The sequence below is a fragment of the Helianthus annuus genome, chromosome 9 (assembly GCF_002127325.2).
Source record: "Helianthus annuus cultivar XRQ/B chromosome 9, HanXRQr2.0-SUNRISE, whole genome shotgun sequence".
NCBI lineage: Eukaryota > Viridiplantae > Streptophyta > Magnoliopsida > Asterales > Asteraceae > Helianthus > Helianthus annuus.
Window position 1 is genome coordinate 92206038 of NC_035441.2, and position 18380 is coordinate 92224417.

Consider the following 18380-nt stretch of genomic DNA (forward strand, 5'->3'; position numbering starts at 1 on the left):
AGTATTTGTCACTCGACCGGATCTGTGACTATGGTCATACCACTATTGGCTGCCCTAATAGTGACGAATATCACTTAATTTAGGTTCGCCCACCTAAAGTGATAAAACACATTAATGTACACAAAACCCCACATACTGGCTGTAACTTGGTGATTACATAAACTTAATCACTGTAATTATAACTTTTGAAAACATGCTTCTGAAAATAATTTGATAAAAAGAGAATGACTCACATTGCAGATTTAACACGGACAAATATGGATTAGCCTTGTTAACCTAATTCAAATAACAATGCACACAAAACCGGGTTAGTGATCAATACAGCATTTACGATAACTCACGAGATCAAATTCTCACAACGAACGACAAAGTGCGATACTTAAACATCTATCAAATTAACGACGAACGACAAAGTATAACCCTAATGTGGGCGGCACTTAAAAATCCATTGGATATATTGATCGGTCGGAAAATGAATCGTAATAGCGATCGAGTTATTACCCTGTTTTGTGGCAGCACTTCGTAAATTAGTGTGTGGTGTGGATTGTTATTGCTATAATTCGACGTACACAGAGAATTCTTACGTCGTTTTAACTTCAGAAAGCAAGTGCCAATGTCTGCTATTTATCCTGATTTTTGGACACGCTTACGGACCGTATGCCATTTCCCTTACGGTCCGTAAGGGAAGCAGTCTAATTATATAGGCTAGCTGGGTTCGGGACTAGCCTTGCTGACTCAACTCTTAAACGAAATTCAATTTGACAACGAATTTTATTGATAATTATCACTAGGGTTTATCCCCCCTGAGTTTTAGGGCCCTGATCCTGATTCCGATTGTTCTGAAAATTTTAGGGTTTATGCTGAATCACTTGGGTGTCTCAATTTAGGGTTTTCTTATTGACTAATTAAATTAATAATTAGGATTTTTTTTATGAGAGTTGTTACAGCTATTTAGGAGAATATGATGCTGACATGGTGATTAATAGGTTGACCGACAAAAAACAGTATTTAGCTAATTATTCGTTTGAATATTCTGTTGATGATGACAAACGGTTAACTGGTTTGTTCTGGGCCGATGGGTTGTGCAAGTGTAACTTTATGGAGTTCGGGGATGTGATATCGTTCGATGCAACTCTCAAGGCAAATAGGTAAGTGTTACATAAAATGGTTTTTATTTATTTTCGCATGTTATATGATTTCCTAAACTTTGCAATATCGCATGTTAATATACATTGAAGAGTAGGTGTTGAATATATCGCATGTTATACTGTTTGTTTTCGCATGTGATATTTTGTCTATTTCGCATGTTACAATGTGTTTTTCGCATGTGTTTGTTCAGGTACAAGATGGTGTTTGTTCCGTTCACTGGGATTGACAACCACTGTCGAAATGTAACCCTTTGAGCTGGGTTGTTGGCATCGGAGAGCATTGAATCCTATAAATGGCTTCTGAATTCATTCGTAAAGTCATTTGGTCGACAGCCAAAGGTTGTAGTGACGGACCAAGACCCTGCTATGAAACAGGCTATTGAGGAGGTTTTTCTACCAGCAGACACAGATTGTGCATGTGGCGGCACATAATGAAAAAAGTGGCAGATAAGGTATAGCATGCTATGATGTCTTTCGTTAGCGTTTTTTTTTTATAATATAGATTTTGTTATAGGCTGATATAAAAAGCATTTATCGGTATAGGTTGGACACGAGTTGTGCAATAATGATGAGTTTAAAAGGAGGATGTGCGATATTGTATGGACTGATTCCATTGAGCCTGAAGAATTCGAGAGATAGTGGAAGTTGGTGATGATTGAGTTCGGTCTCACTAAAAACAAATGGATTGATGATATGTTTTCGATGAGATACATGTGGATTCCGGCTTTTTACCGGCATGAGCCCATGTCTGGTCTCATGCGAACAACTTCGAGATCAGAGAGCGAGAATCATTTTTTTGCCAGGTGGCAAATTCACAACTCACTCTTGTAGAGTTTATGAGTCATTTTGACGGTGCAATGGATGTCCAAAGGTTCAATCACAGAAATAATGATCATATTTCAAGATATACTGAGCCTAATGATTGGAGCCAAACTACTTTGGAAAAAGATACTGCTAAGATATACACCAGGTCTATATTCTTTGATCAGCAAATAGAGATATATGGAACCATTACCGAATGTCTGCCGATGGACACCAAAATCGAGGGTCCACAGATCAGGATATCATTGAAAGACTTTAAAGCTCATGGAGATGGGTTATTAGAGGTACTATTGCATATATATTTAAAATATGTGATTTTGAAAACCTACATGCGAATTTCATTCAGAACATGATTTTGCAATATGCAATTTTGATGTACGCATGCGATTTTAAATTAGTAAAATTAAATGATTTTTTATACATGCGAAATTGTTAATTTACACATGCGATTTTAAAATTTAATATATATATATATTTTTGGTTTTCTTAGGTGTGGTTCAAGAATCTTGAAAATGATGTAACTGCACAGTGTAGCTGTTTGCGTTTTGAGCAGTATGGGCTGCTATGTAAACACATCTATTTTCTTTTCAAGATGTTTGGTGTTAAAGAAATACCAAACAAATATGTAATGAAGAGATGGACAAAGGATGTGGTCCCGAATGAATTAAATGCGACGTTCGATGTAAATGTGAGTGATAAGGATGAGCAACAGAAGGCTAAACAGATTGCTCGTGAAATCATCTACACGGGGAGTATTTGGTTAGCAATTTGATTTCCGACCTTGATCAACTTGTTTTAGTGAGGGATCAAATGAAGCAACTTAAAGAGAGAGTTGATCTCAGTCGTATAACCAAGCAACTTGATCCAAAGTTTGACCGGTTTTCAAAGTTGATTGGTTACCAACAACCAGTAACTAATGCACCTCCTACTGTCCGTGTGCCGGCTGGTATAAGAAACAAAGTCGTGGCTCGCATAAAAGGATTAAATCGAAGAAGGAACAAATGATCAGCCGCAAAGGAAAAAGGTCAAGGACATGTAGTGTGTGCAACGAAAAGGTCATGATATTCAGACTTGCGAGATACTAAAAGGCAAACAACAAGGCAAACAACAAAAGAAAATGAAGGGAGTCCAGATTGAAAAAGATCCCAGACACAAAGCTAACGAGGTCGAAGACGATGAAGAGGATGATGAGTTTGAAGATTACAGTGGAAGTAGTGAAGATGGCACTAAAGAAGAAGATTAGTGGGAGGAGGTTTCAGATGAGGAAGATTAAATTTTTTTTTTAATGTACATGCGATTTTACAAGGCAAACATGCGATTTCATACATATGAGTTTATTTTATATAATCATGCGATTTAGTTTGTGAACATGCGTTCATATGCATCAGTATATAAGTAGGTTTCATGCGATTTTCACTTTGTTTTCATTTCAGTACATGCGATTTTGAGTTATCTTGTTTATTTTTTTTGTGACAAAGATGTCTAAGTCATTCATGCGATTTATATTATAACCAAGCATAATATGTATTCAAAACATCTACCCAAAACATAAAAATAAAGTAGTTGTTATTGTCTTACACAGCTAAAACGATAAAACTATTAAACAGAAATTTAGTTACTTGAGGCAAAGATTTTGTCACGTTCAGCCAAGCTGAACTTCATCTTCTCCTTCACAGTGTTTAGAGCATCTTTCAGGAAAGAGAAGGCTAAGTCATCAGCTCGAGACTGTTCCTTTATGTGATCCAAAGCTGCGTCTCTGAAGCTTGATGGTGGTTCTTTTTTTTTTTTTTTTGGGTAAAGGGTTACCCCGGTGATTCTATATATCAACAAAACAATACAAAGCAAGTAGTATGGCGCATCCATACTAGTTCAAACATGGGACATACCCCATGAAAGTACATCAAAAAAACACCACAAACGACAACTAGACTAACATCTAGACAAAATAAAACCCATTAAGACCAATCACTCATCGTTCAAGGGTGTATCATGTCACACCCCCAAAATCCCCCTGCGGAGTATCACCGCTTGGGAGCGTGACTGACCAGGATCAAGCCACCAATCATATCGAACATAGCGTTCAATATTAAAAGTAGTTAATGTAATTCATCACGACATGATTGATGTTCAACAAAACGTAAATTAAGTAGCGGAAGCATAATATGAAAACCCAAGGTAAAGTTATAAGTTCAATTGTTTATCATAACGTCTAGGATCCGTATCCCACAACGACCTGCTCCTCCTAGTGCAAGCTCCATAAGTACCTAAGGTCCTGCAAGGCATGCAGCAGAGAGTCAACAACTAGTTGAGCGAGTTCACAGTAAACAGTTCAGCAATAGTAATATGAAAGTAAGCCTTATGTTCGTTCATTAAGTCATGTATCGTAATGGTTCGTATCGCGGCCCTCCAGGCATGTATGCGAAGATTAGGGAAAGTTTCCAAGTATTCTAGACTAGGTATGTTTGTATCGCGGCCACCCTGGCATGTATGCGAAGTTTAGAGTATAGTTCGCGGCCTTCCTAGGCATGTGTGCGAAGATTAGTCATAATATCGCGGCCAACCCTGGCGTGTGTGCGAAGATCAGTTCAATTTAGTACCATTAGTCTAGTTGTGTCTTATCAATAAGCCTTCCTCACCCGAGGACCATATAACTAAGTTCAATGTGCTAGGTAAACACAAATAAATAATCCAACCCATTCCCACCCTGGGAACCCATGCCTTGGCTGTGTGAACTCACCTTGGTTTTCTCGGTAGATTATGTTACGTAAGGTTACTTGTTCCCCGTTAGTCACCCGGACCCTAGTATGGTTACCAATAATAATTAGTTTTGTTTGCATAGAATTCACTTACTTGATGTATATTTTCCACGTATGGTAGGCAAATATGGCACGCATTATCATATAGGTTACAATGAGTATTCAGTTTATATGTATTTTCACAATACAATTCCATAATCATACTAACTCACATAAACAGTTCACAACTTATACCCACGAATCTGCATGTAACAATAATATTTCATACACTTTATACTCGCACCAAGCCCAACCAAAAGTACCTAACCTGCCCCGGCCCACTACATATCTACGTGTATACCAACACTAATAATTAGATCCACGTGTATTAAGGCTTCGGCCCACTAACTAACTCCCCTAATTCAAATGCATCATGTATAATTATCTTACTGTTGTTCGAGATCGATGTATGATATAGTCATTAAATCTTTGTAGTGCATAATTATAAATTTCTCAACCTCAAACCCTTATCAACCAAATATATGCAGCCATTATAAGCTAACTCATCTAATTAAACAACATATAAGTTCACAGACCCAAGCATATTACAAACATCCCTATATTGTCAATATTATTCTCGCAAAACCCATGTATGCGATTTGGGCCAGCTGTGAACCCCATTCACCTTCAGCCCACCAACAGGAGCGTGCGGCCCGGTGATTAAGCGACACCCAATACCGAGCGATTACATGAATTGTCGGCCCATTCATTAATTTAGTCCAACCTTTAATTGTTTACACTGTTCGATGTATTGTGGCCAAATCAGATGCGTTTGGGTGGTCTTTGGTTAACATTGAATGCATTAATTATATCATTCCAAAAGCAAGATTTGCATGTAAAGTGAATTGAAAAAAAAAGAATAAGTTGTCGGCCACTTGATTCAATTAAATCCATTGTTGTCATCACATGTAATATTCATTACATGTTGACATCCCATGTGCATCATCTGATCATGCAGTAAAGGTCCAATTATATAACAAAGTCTTGACTCACATTAACAACCCTTATTCATCTATCAATCACCACTGAACCATAATCATTATCATAACAAAATTGCCTAGATTATCTAAATACACATGGCCGCCACCTGTTCAAGACCCACTTTTTGTTTAAATCAAGACCATCATGCTAGACTACTGATATATCTTGAATTTGTAAAATTTGGTGGACACTTTTAATTGGACCAAGTAGAATATAAGGACTCACACAATTAAACAAAATAGTAACTATTAAATCCACAACAGTTTCGATCATGTATTATCTCATACAGTCATCATACTCATCGTATACTCATAACAAATCATCATGTAATCATTACGAACTTTATCCTAGTGAACGACTTGCATAGATAAACATAATACACACATAACATACAAGAGCCATACTAACCGGAATAGAGAGTGCACAAGAATCTGAGACTTTGATAAAGAGGGGAGGGTATCTACTGCCGTTCGCCGAAAACAGGTAGGAGAATGTGCTAGGGTTGGAGTAATAAGTTAGGATATATATATATGTTTTATTTATCATGCAGTTTACTTTATCTAATAAAAGGATTTCACAATTTGTAACGGATTAGGAATAGAATCCGATATGGGCTTGAGCCCCATATGAAGGTTTTGGCTGCTAACCCAAAGGAATTGAGAGTGTTGGCCGATAATCATGCGTACAACAAAGGAATTGTTGTTTTGATATTATTATTATTATTATTATATAATCAACTAACATAAATATACAATTATTCAACTAATACACATGTATAATCTTCATGCTATAGTTCGGGTCTCATAAGTTTCGAGTTACGCGAGTGGGTTGAATCAACAAACGAGACATGTGCTTAGGTTCAAACGCTTCGGGTCAGTTCAACACAATACGGATTTGCTTTCGACTACACATTTGCACACTATAAATTATATAAGTATAAATTTAATTCGTCGAATAAGATAAGTATATAATTATTTTGCGAAAGCGAAACGAACGGTTTTACCTCGAAGTTACGGGTGTCACATCATCCCCAACTTGAAAGAAATTTCGTCCCGAAATTTAGCACGTGGTTACTAAGGAGTTAGTTAAGTTGCGAGGTTTTCCTGGTTGTTCTTGGGGTGTCACATCCTTCCCCCGTTGATTGGGAATTTCGTCCCGAAATTCCATTGTAGCTTCAGTAGTAGACTTACGTTCCTTGCACAACTGGGGATACTTGCGTTTCCTTTGATTTACTTGTTTCTAGGTGAACTCTGGGCCACGATGGGAGTTCCAATGAACTTGAACAAGAGGCATTGCATCGACCAATAGGCACCGGTTAGTACAAAGGCTAGCGAGAGGTTTACCATAATTAAGGTAACTGTTGTAGAGTCAAAGATGTGACTCTTGTAGTGCAAGGGGAAAAAGAGGTAAGGTGACAACTCAGTACAAGAAATATCCCTAAAACAATAAAATAAGAAAATCCATTCAAATTAACCCATATAAGTCACTACATCGAATATTCGCAAAAGTTTTAATCACCACGAGTGTCTGCACGAAAACAACTGAAAAGAAAAAGAATAACTAGATATACGAGTGAAAGACAAGTCAGTCGTCCACGTCTCCATCCCCGAGGTCACTCCCATCATCATCGTCTCCGTCATTATCCGAGACCTCCTCTGGCTCTTCTTCCTCCTCTTCCGGCTCTTCCTCCTCCTCTTCAGGCTCTTCATCAGACTCTTCCGCCTCTGGTTCTGGAGGTGCCGGGACTGGAGCTGGCTCGGGTTCAGGTGCGAAACGGGCTTCCTCCAACTGATGGACCCTCCAATCCATCATACCTATCCTTTCGGCATGCGAGTTAAGCCTTTCATGATCCACTCGAGCGTCTCTCAGTATCAGACCTTGTACCTCGCGCCCTTTTAGGGCTTCTACCTTCAAATCAGTAGTTCTCCTATTAAGTTCCTGTATCTGCTTCTCCTGAGCTTCCACTCGCCCTCCTAGGGTATCAACCTTTTTTAGTAATTTCTGATTTTGCTCCATTAAGACTTGGTTTTGTCCTATTAGAATCTGGTTATAATCTCGGAGGGCCTTACTCACAGCCGACTCGGCCTGGGCGCTGAGCGAGTTAACTGGTAATGCATGCGTAGGTCGGGAGGACGACTCCCCGCCCTGCGCGAGTCTCTTCCTATAAGCCGCACGCGTCTCCACCTGACGCGGGGGTGAGTGAGTAGCAGCGGGTGCCTTCCCTGGCGCCCGGGATTTGTCGAAAGATGCGGACGGTGCAGACATGCTTGTTGAGTTGATGAAGTAACGCAAGTTAAACGAAAGAATGCACACTCACAACGTATCAAAAGAGGGTATTGACGCAGAAAGGGAAGAAAAGAATGACAGGAAAGGGTAAGCACACAAGTTTTCAATCAACAGGCGCTACGTTTATCTAAGCATAACATGAGCAAAATTCTATGTAACTAGCAAGTAGGCAATAAACATAAACCTTATTACCTAGGATGTCGAGTCTTGCACGTGGAGCGAAGCGTCGTTGTGGATCGTTGAGAGCACTGTTCTGGTTATAGTCTGGTTTTAATAAAAACGTTTTTCCCATATTAAAACCAAGTTCTCTATAACCAATGGCTCTGATACCAATCTGTCACACCCCCAAAATCCCCCTGCGGAGTATCACCGCTTGGGAGCGTGACTGACCAGGATCAAGCCACCAATCATATCGAACATAGCGTTCAATATTAAAAGTAGTTAATGTAATTCATCACGACATGATTGATGTTCAACAAAACGTAAATTAAGTAGCGGAAGCATAATATGAAAACCCAAGGTAAAGTTATAAGTTCAATTGTTTATCATAACGTCTACGATCCGTATCCCACAACGACCTGCTCCTCCTTGTGCAAGCTCCATAAGTACCTAAGGTCCTGCAAGGCATGCAGCAGAGAGTCAACAACTAGTTGAGCGAGTTCACAGTAAACAGTTCAGCAATAGTAATAGGAAAGTAAGCCTTATGTTCGTTCATTAAGTCATGTATCGTAATGGTTCGTATCGCGGCCCTCCAGGCATGTATGCGAAGATTAGGGAAAGTTTCCAAGTATTCTAGACTAGGTATGTTTGTATCGCGGCCACCCTGGCATGTATGCGAAGTTTAGAGTATAGTTCGCGGCCTTCCTAGGCATGTGTGCGAAGATTAGTCATAATATCGCGGCCAACCCTGGCGTGTGTGCGAAGATCAGTTCAATTTAGTACCATTAGTCTAGTTGTGTCTTATCAATAAGCCTTCCTCACCCGAGGACCATATAACTAAGTTCAATGTGCTAGGTAAACACAAATAAATAATCCAACCCATTCCCACCCTGGGAACCCATGCCTTGGTTGTGTGAACTCACCTTGGTTTGCTCGGTAGATTATGTTACGTAAGGTTACTTGTTCCCTGTTAGTCACCCGGACCCTAGTATGGTTACCAATAATAATTAGTTTTGTTTGCATAGAATTCACTTACTTGATGTATATTTTCCACATATGGTAGGCAAATATGGCACGCATTATCATATAGGTTACAATGAGTATTCAGTTTATATGTATTTTCACAATACAATTCCATAATCATACTAACTCACATAAACAGTTCACAACTTATACCCACGAATCTGCATGTAACAATAATATTTCATACACTTTATACTCGCACCAAGCCCAACCAAAAGTACCTAACCTGCCCCGGCCCACTACATATCTACGTGTATACCAACACTAATAATTAGATCCACGTGTATTAAGGCTTCGGCCCACTAACTAACTCCCCTAATTCAAATGCATCATGTATAATTATCTTACTGTTGTTCGAGATCGATGTATGATATAGTCATTAAATCTTTGTAGTGCATAATTATAAATTTCTCAACCTCAAACCCTTATCAACCAAATATATGCAGCCATTATAAGCTAACTCATCTAATTAAACAACATATAAGTTCACAGACCCAAGCATATTACAAACATCCCTATATTGTCAATATTATTCTCGCAAAACCCATGTATGCGATTTGGGCCAGCTGTGAACCCCATTCACCTTCAGCCCACCAACAGGAGCGTGCGGCCCGGTGATTAAGCGAGACCCAATACCGAGCGATTACATGAATTGTCGGCCCATTCATTAATTTAGTCCAACCTTTAATTGTTTACACTGTTCGATGTATTGTGGCCAAATCAGATGCGTTTGGGTGGTCTTTGGTTAACATTGAATGCATTAATTATATCATTCCAAAAGCAAGATTTGCATGTAAAGTGAATTGAAAAAAAAAGAATAAGTTGTCGGCCACTTGATTCAATTAAATCCATTGTTGTCATCACATGTAATATTCATTACATGTTGACATCCCATGTGCATCATCTGATCATGCAGTAAAGGTCCAATTATATAACAAAGTCTTGACTCACATTACCAACCCTTATTCATCTATCAATCACCACTGAACCATAATCATTATCATAACAAAATTGCCTAGATTATCTAAATACACATGGCCGCCACCTGTTCAAGACCCACTTTTTGTTTAAATCAAGACCATCATGCTAGACTACTGATATATCTTGAATTTGTAAAATTTGGTGGACACTTTTAATTGGACCAAGTAGAATATAAGGACTCACACAATTAAACAAAATAGTAACTATTAAATCCACAACAGTTTCGATCATGTATTATCTCATACAGTCATCATACTCATCGTATACTCATAACAAATCATCATGTAATCATTACGAACTTTATCCTAGTGAACGACTTGCATAGATAAACATAATACACACATAACATACAAGAGCCATACTAACCGGAATAGAGAGTGCACAAGAATCTGAGACTTTGATAAAGAGGGGAGGGTATCTATAATTTAATTCGTCGAATAAGATAAGTATATAATTATTTTGCGAAAGCGAAACGAACGGTTTTACCTCTAAGTTACGGGTGTCACATCATCCCCAACTTGAAAGAAATTTCGTCCCGAAATTTAGCACGTGGTTACTAAGGAGTTAGTTAAGTTGCGAGGTTTTCCTGGTTGTTCTTGGGGTGTCACATATCATGAATCTCCCAAGTGCCTAGCAGCTCTCGCACCTTCACCGTGTTCTTGAACTTCACAACCATTAGCTTGTAACGAACCGTTTGCAGAATTGCATCACTCAGTACATCCGGAGGCCTTGTTTGGTTTTTGAAGAGTCTTGAGTTCCGCTCCTGCCAAATGAAATAGAATGCAGCAGCGAGCACCAGCTTACTAACATAATTAGCGGCCGATTTTGAGCGAGCTCGAGCAGCCATCCATTCAACAATATCATCCCAAAAAGGCCCAACACTATCCATACCACCTTTTGAACGAACCAAATTCCACACTTGCAAGGAATAGCTACATTCAAAAAATAAGTGAGAGTGTGAATCAACATCCGCATAACACAGAAGACAACACATCCTATTCATGTTTTTCCTCCTCGAGATATCCCATTGAAGGATTTTATCCTGAGTCAATAATTTCCTTCGGATAACCAGCCACATAAAAAAAGCATGTTTTGGAATGCAATGCGGAAACCAGACAAGATTAACCCAATCGACTTCTTGGTTCCTATGCCGAAGCGATTGCCAAACTCGAGAAGAAGAATGCTCCGAAAAAACATTACCATCCTTCCACAACAACTGGTCACGTTTATTGGGGATCGTCTGCACATGATCAATGTGGTTTAGAACCGGAAACAAATCTCGCCAAGCAACCGGCCAACGCCAAACACCATTAAGCTGAACCGCTTGCACTGTAGATGTAATATCAAAACCAGCAGTAGCAATGGAACGAGGCGAGATAAAATTACCCAACGGCCCTATTTGACACCAGTAATCGTACCATGCTGAAGTAGTGCTACCATCACCTAGCTTGGACCAAACAAAATCTCTAATAGTAGGCCGAAGTTGTAAGAGTTTACGCCAACTCCAACAACAATTAGAAACAGATTTGCATATCCAAAAACTCTTACCCCTTAGCCTATACGAATGAATCCAAGCACCCCATAAGGACTCTCGTTTAACCAAAATACTCCAAATATGAGAGATCATAAGAGCTTTGTTTACATCCCCAATTCGCCGAATACCCAAACCACCTTCAAACTTGGGGACACAAACTGACTTCCACGAAGCCTTCGCCTTACCTTTATGAAACGAGCCTTCTGAAGACCATAAGAAATTCCGCATTTTCGCTTCCAATTCTAGAATAACCCGAGATGGAAGGATAAAAACAGAGGACCAGTACACATGCATCGATGAAAGGACCGAATTTATAAGCTGTAGCCTACCAGCAAAAGAGAGAAGCTTATTCCTCCAGCTCATAATACGTTGATCTAACCTTTCCACCAAAACACTGCAATCTTTATATAGAAGTCTTGATGAGATAAGAGGGACACCCAAGTAACGAACAGGAAGCATTCCCTCCTCAAATGGCATAATAGCCAAAATATGGTCCTTAATATGAGAAGGGACATTACAAAAGAACCCTGTGCTTTTCTGAACACTAGGCAACAATCCAGACATGTTAGCAAAATTTGTAAGAGAAGACATAATACACTTAGCTGAATTGACATCACCTCTCGCAAATAAGAAAAGATCATCTGCAAAACAAAGGTTAATAGTCCGTTGTTTCTCACATTTGTTGTGAAATTTGAACGAAGCATCTATACGAGAAGTATGCTGAAGAATACACGTTAAAACCTCCATAACAAGCGTGAATAAATAAGGGGATAGCGGATCACCTTGACGTAAACCATGCTTGCCCATAAAATACCCATGCACATTTCCATTAATGCAAATGGAGTAGGAAGTTGTTGAAACGCAAACCATAATCCACTCGACCATTTTGGCATGAACACCAAACCCAATGAGAACATTTTTCAGAAAACTCCGGTCAACCGTATCGTAAGCCTTCTGAATATCCACCTTAAACGCACAGCGGGGGGGACCCGAATGCCTATGATAGTTGTGCATGAGTTCTTGAGTCAACAGAATATTATCTGAAATCTTTCGACCTGGAATAAACGCAGATTGATTGATACTAACAACTTGATGGAGCACTCCTTTAATACGATCGGCTATGATTTTAGTAATACACTTGAAAAGAACATTGCAGCACGCAATAGGACGGTAATCGGTAACCATAACTGGGGAAGACTTCTTCGGCACAAGAGCAATCAGAGTATGATTTAGTTCACGAAATAACTTACCCGTAGAGAAAAAATCAATGACTGCATTTGAAACATCATGCCCTACAATCGGCCAAGCAGCTTTGAAAAAAGCAGTAGTATACCCATCTGGACCCGGGGCCTTGTCATTTCCTATGGAAAACATGGCGGTCTTAACCTCTTCCCTCGTAACCTGACGAACCATATGAGAAGCATCCATCGGGTTTACCCATTTAGAAAAAAGATCCGGAGTCGGCTGCATGGAGATATCATCTTGACAACCCAAAAACTTTTCATAATGTTGCACAAAAATTGAATGAACATTGTCGGCCTCATACATAATACCATTAGCATCCGAAATAACTTCAATCCGGCTTCGGTGATTCCTACTTTTCACACCTGCATGAAAATAAGCGGTATTCGAATCCCCCGCCCTTAACCATTCCATTTTAGCTTTCTGTTTCAAAAACCTTTCCTCATCAAGACATGCCTCCTGAAAGGAAGCCGTTAACTTAGTTTCTCGAGCTCTAAGGTTCGTGTTCATGGGATCCTTATCAATATCCTTTTGAATATCATCCAACTTGCCACGTAACTCTATGACTTTCTTGTGGAGATTACCCTGCCTGAATAACAAAGCCCGAAGAGGAGACTTTAGCTGGCGGAGCTTCTTCACAACCCGAAATTGATATACCCCGTTAACTCTAACATCCCAAACCTCCTTGACAATACTTATAAAATCCAGCTTATGAACCAAAAAGTTGGAAAACTTAAATGGTTTGTGTTTTGTTTTAGAAGCCCATTGGAATTTTAGAATGCATGGAGTATGATCTGAAAGCCTATATGGATGGAAGACAGCCACCGAATTCGGAAAATCAGCAACAAAATGGACATTAGCCATGACCCTATCAATTTTCTTAAGTAAACCAATACCCTTCTTGGGCTTTTGAGTCCACGTGAAATGTGACAACTCGAATTTCCAAGATTCTAATTCGCATTTATTGCACGTTCATTTATTATTTAGTTGTTTACTTGCACAATTGATTGCTTTGAAAGTGTATACGTTTGATGCAATGAAACGGTATTATGTGACTATATATGGTTATGTGTTAATTGTGAAAGAATTGCCAAATGCATAAACTTGGTGGTGAAACTATGAAATTGTTGTGAGATGTGGTGCTTGTGTAAAATGTAATAATTAAGGGTGTGTAGAGTGATTAGTGAAACTTTAACAACTTAAAACCCTAATCTCTTTCCCTAATCATTCACTAATCATCACAAGAATCAAAACACGTACCCTCACATCCTCTAATCCTCTCTACAACCATCTTCTCATCACTCTCGGTTTCACAAGTCTTTTGCATCAAGTTTAATCCTTCAATCCATTTAGAATCAATCAAGGTAATTGCTTAATCATTGTTTATTGATTGTTTGATTGTCATCTATTCTTGATTCTTGTAGCATGTGTAAACCCTAGTTTTCATATAATATTCTGTGTTTTTAATTTGATTCAGAAACATTGTGATGATGATGATGATTAGTTACATGCTTGATAGATGGTTCTTGGGATGATTGTTGATTGTTAAGTACCAGTTGATTGATTTTGATCTTGCATTGTGTAAATCATGAACTAGGGTTTGGAATGAGCGTTGAAACGTAACTGTTGTAGAAGAAACGTAACTGTGAACTTGAAATACTCGTATGATTGATTTAGTTGTCTGAGTTTATGATGATCATAGTTATCCGAGTTTCTTATACATGTAAAGGTCCGATGTTTACTTCATTTTAATGATAGTCCGAAGTTCAGTGCACATCACATGATCCGAGTTTATCATGAACTTTTGGTCCGAATATTTTTAGCAAACAGGGTCCGAGTTTGAATGTTAAGTGGGGGGGGGGAGTATGTCCGACCTTTATTTATGCTATGGTCCAAGTTATGTAGCCTCACCCATTGTCCGACTTTTAAATCAAAGACTTTTAAATCAAAGCATAGGGGTCCGAGTTTCATGACCCTTATGGTCCGACCTTTAACACATGGTGTGTGTCCGAGTTTATCTAGTGTCCAAGAGGTCCGAGTTTCCTTGTGGGGAAACCCCCCCCACCTAGTCCGACTTTGTGAAGTGGGGACTCTCTTGTCCGAGTTTTAAGAGGAGCAAGCCCCTAGGTCCGACTTTTAATATGTGCATGTTGTCCGAGGTTTTGTATTGAATGATATATATATGATGATGTCCGACTTTTAATGTGAAGCATGATGTCCAACTTTTAGGAGTGTTATACTTGTCCGACTTTCTTTGAGGTGCTTTGTCTTAATGTATTAACATTGTTAGTATGTGAATTCTAAGGGTTGTCAACTCCCGTTAGTTTACATGGTTCTGTCGAGCATGCTAATGAATAACGATATTACAGCAAACTGTGAAAGACACGTGTGTGAAACATGAATGTTATGAATGTGACAACCTGTTTATGTGGTGCATGATGTTAACTGCCAAGCAATATCTGATATGAACTTGCATGCGAATCTTTATGATCTTGGACTGATTGTGTATACCTGCACGTTATAGGACTTAACTAATTACTTGTGAGTGCATAATCTAGCATACCGAGCAAACCAAGGTGAGTTCACACTCTTACCAAGGCATGGGATTCCCGGGTTGAGGGAATGGGATTGAAGGGTTAAGGTTGAATAGATTCGTACTGACACTAATACTAGACTACCATACCACTGTCCTCGGTTGTGCAGGACACATACTTATGCTACTCACTATCCTCGGTTGTGAAGGATACTCACGTAAAACCTACGTAGACTTATACTTATTACTATCCTCGGTTGTGAAGGATACTCACGTAAAACCTACGTGTACTTATACTTATTACTATCCTCGGTTGTGAAGGATACTCACGTAAAACCTACGTGTACTTATACTTATTACTATCCTCGGTTGTGAAGGATACTCACGTAAAACCTACGTCTACTTATACTTATTACTATCCTCGGTTGTGAAGGATACTCACGTAAAACCTACGTGTACTTATACTTATTACTATCCTCGGTTGTGAAGGATACTCACGTAAAACCTACGTGTATTTATACTTACTACTATCCTCGGTTGTGAAGGATACTTATGGTTACGAATAGTCTAGTGGTTATACGACATGGGAAGCCCCCACCAATAGAACGTACTACCGGCCCAGTAGAGCCACATGTTACAAACGAACTTACTATTACGCATTTACTTTCTGTGAACTCGCTCAACTAGTTGTTGATCCTCTGTTACATGCCTTGCAGGTCGTTAGGTATATGGAGCTTGCACAGGGAGGAGCAGGTCGTTGTGGGCTTGGATCGTGATTGTCTTGATAAACACTTTATGACATTTGATACATTAATTATGCTGGGTTTTGATTATACGCTTCCGCTAAACAATGATAACCTACTTATGTTTTTGGAACACCATTCATATGGATTTGGTTTGGTTTAATAGCAATTACTTTTATTATATATATGTTGTTCTATATGATTGGTGGCTTGATCCTGATCAGTCACGCTCCCAAGCGGTGATACTCCGTAGGTGGATTTTGGGGGTGTGACATGAAATGAAGACCCGAGCGATTAACATCCATAACTTCAATTGCTGAAATGCAAGCCTGAAAATCACGCATACCCACTGAAATAGCAGACGTGCCCATAGATTTATCCTCTAAAAAGAGAGCCGAGTTAAAGTCACCCATGATTATCCATGGTTTGTCTGCAACCATATGCTTATGCAACGATAATTGAGCCCAAAGATCCCTTCTAGTGACATAGTAGTTATCCGCATATACAACTAAACAGAATAGAATCCTTTTGTCATCTTTAAACACAAGCTGTAAATGAATAACTTGGGATGATTGAGCCAAGACCATGACATCAAACACCTCTGGGTTCCACCCTATGATAATACGAGTACCTTTAACACAACAATTCCCGTTCGACGTCCAATCCCAACGACGAAAAACAGCCGAACGCACTTTACTAAGCTTAGCAACATCAACATGAGATTCAAGGATTGCACAAAGACTAAGATTACTATCATGAAGAAGTTGGCGAACCTCTGTTTGTTTCAGGGGGCGGTTCAACCCCCTAATGTTCCATGTAGCTAAGCTAACCATTGGACACCAATGGATCAGGAGTGCTTGCCCCTGTATTGCTTGACTTACGAGTGCCTTCCATCATAAAGTCATCCATTTCATTGTAACCTTCAATTACCTCTTCATCATCCGAATCCTGAACTCTACCATCCCCTCCCTTCGAACTCCCAGCGTTGTTATCCGGAACCGTATCATTCAGCACATCAAACGGGTTAGAAGATACAAAGTTTTCCACGGCTTTCGTTACCTTGTTTATACCCTTCGGCTTAGGAACAATAGGCCTATACTCAAACTTTTGCTTTGGTTTATTGACATTAAACCCAACCTTCCTAGCTGCCTTCTTACCTTGCACATTAGTGTACCCATCTTCATCCACAATAGGTTGCCGCTTTGAAGGTCCACCATCCTGAATCGGCTACTTCATCTTCTTGTCATAACCAGGAAACTTGCTCTGTTGAGGTCTGTCTTAAGACACTTTAGAAGATTGCAAAGGGCAGCTATCCGCATTGTGGCCAAACACAACATCGGCCACACCTATGAGGACACCATTCATACTCAACATAGATCTTCTCCTTTACAAACCCATCTGTAACAACTCTCATAAAAAAAATCCTAATTATTAACTTAATTAGTCAATAAGAAAACCCTAAATTGAGACACCCAAGTGATTCTGCATAAACCCTAAAATTTTCAGAACAATCGGAATCAGGATCAGGGCCCCTAAAACTCAGGGGGGGATAAACCCTAGTGATAATTATCAATAAAATTCGTTGTCCAAATTGAATTTCGTTTAAGAGTTGAGTCAGCAAGGCTAGTCCCGAACCCAGCTAGCCTATATAATTAGACTGCTTCCCTTACGGACCGTAAGGGAAATGGCATACGGTCCGTAAGCGTGTCCAAAAATCAGTATAAATAGCAGACATTGGCACTTGCTTTCTGAAGTTAAAACGACGTAAGAATTCTCTGTGTACGTCGAATTATAGCAATAACAATCCACACCACACACTAATTTACGAAGTGCTGCCACAAAACAGGGTAATAACTCGATCGCTATTACGATTCATTTTCCGACCGATCAATATATCCAATGGATGTTTAAGTGCCGCCCACATTAGGGTTATACTTTGTCGTTCGTCATTAATTCGATGGATGTTTAAGTATCGCACTTTGTCGTTCGTTGTGAGAATTTGATCTCGTGAGTTATCGTAAATGTTGTATTGATCACTAACCCGGTTTTGTGTGCATTGTTATTTGAATTAGGTTAACAAGGCTAATCCATATTTGTCCGTGTTAAATTTGCAATGTGAGTCATTCTCTTTTT

General features: G+C 39.3%; 1 protein-coding gene across 1 annotated transcript; it reads right to left on the reverse strand.

Moving 5' to 3' along the window:
• Nucleotides 1-7330: 7330 nt before the first annotated feature.
• LOC110876009 (troponin I 3-like) lies at nucleotides 7331-7762 on the reverse strand. Its single transcript, XM_022124192.1, has one exon. The coding sequence runs from the start codon at nucleotides 7760-7762 to the stop codon at nucleotides 7331-7333; it is 432 nt and encodes a 143-aa protein (XP_021979884.1).
• Nucleotides 7763-18380: the final 10618 nt, after the last annotated feature.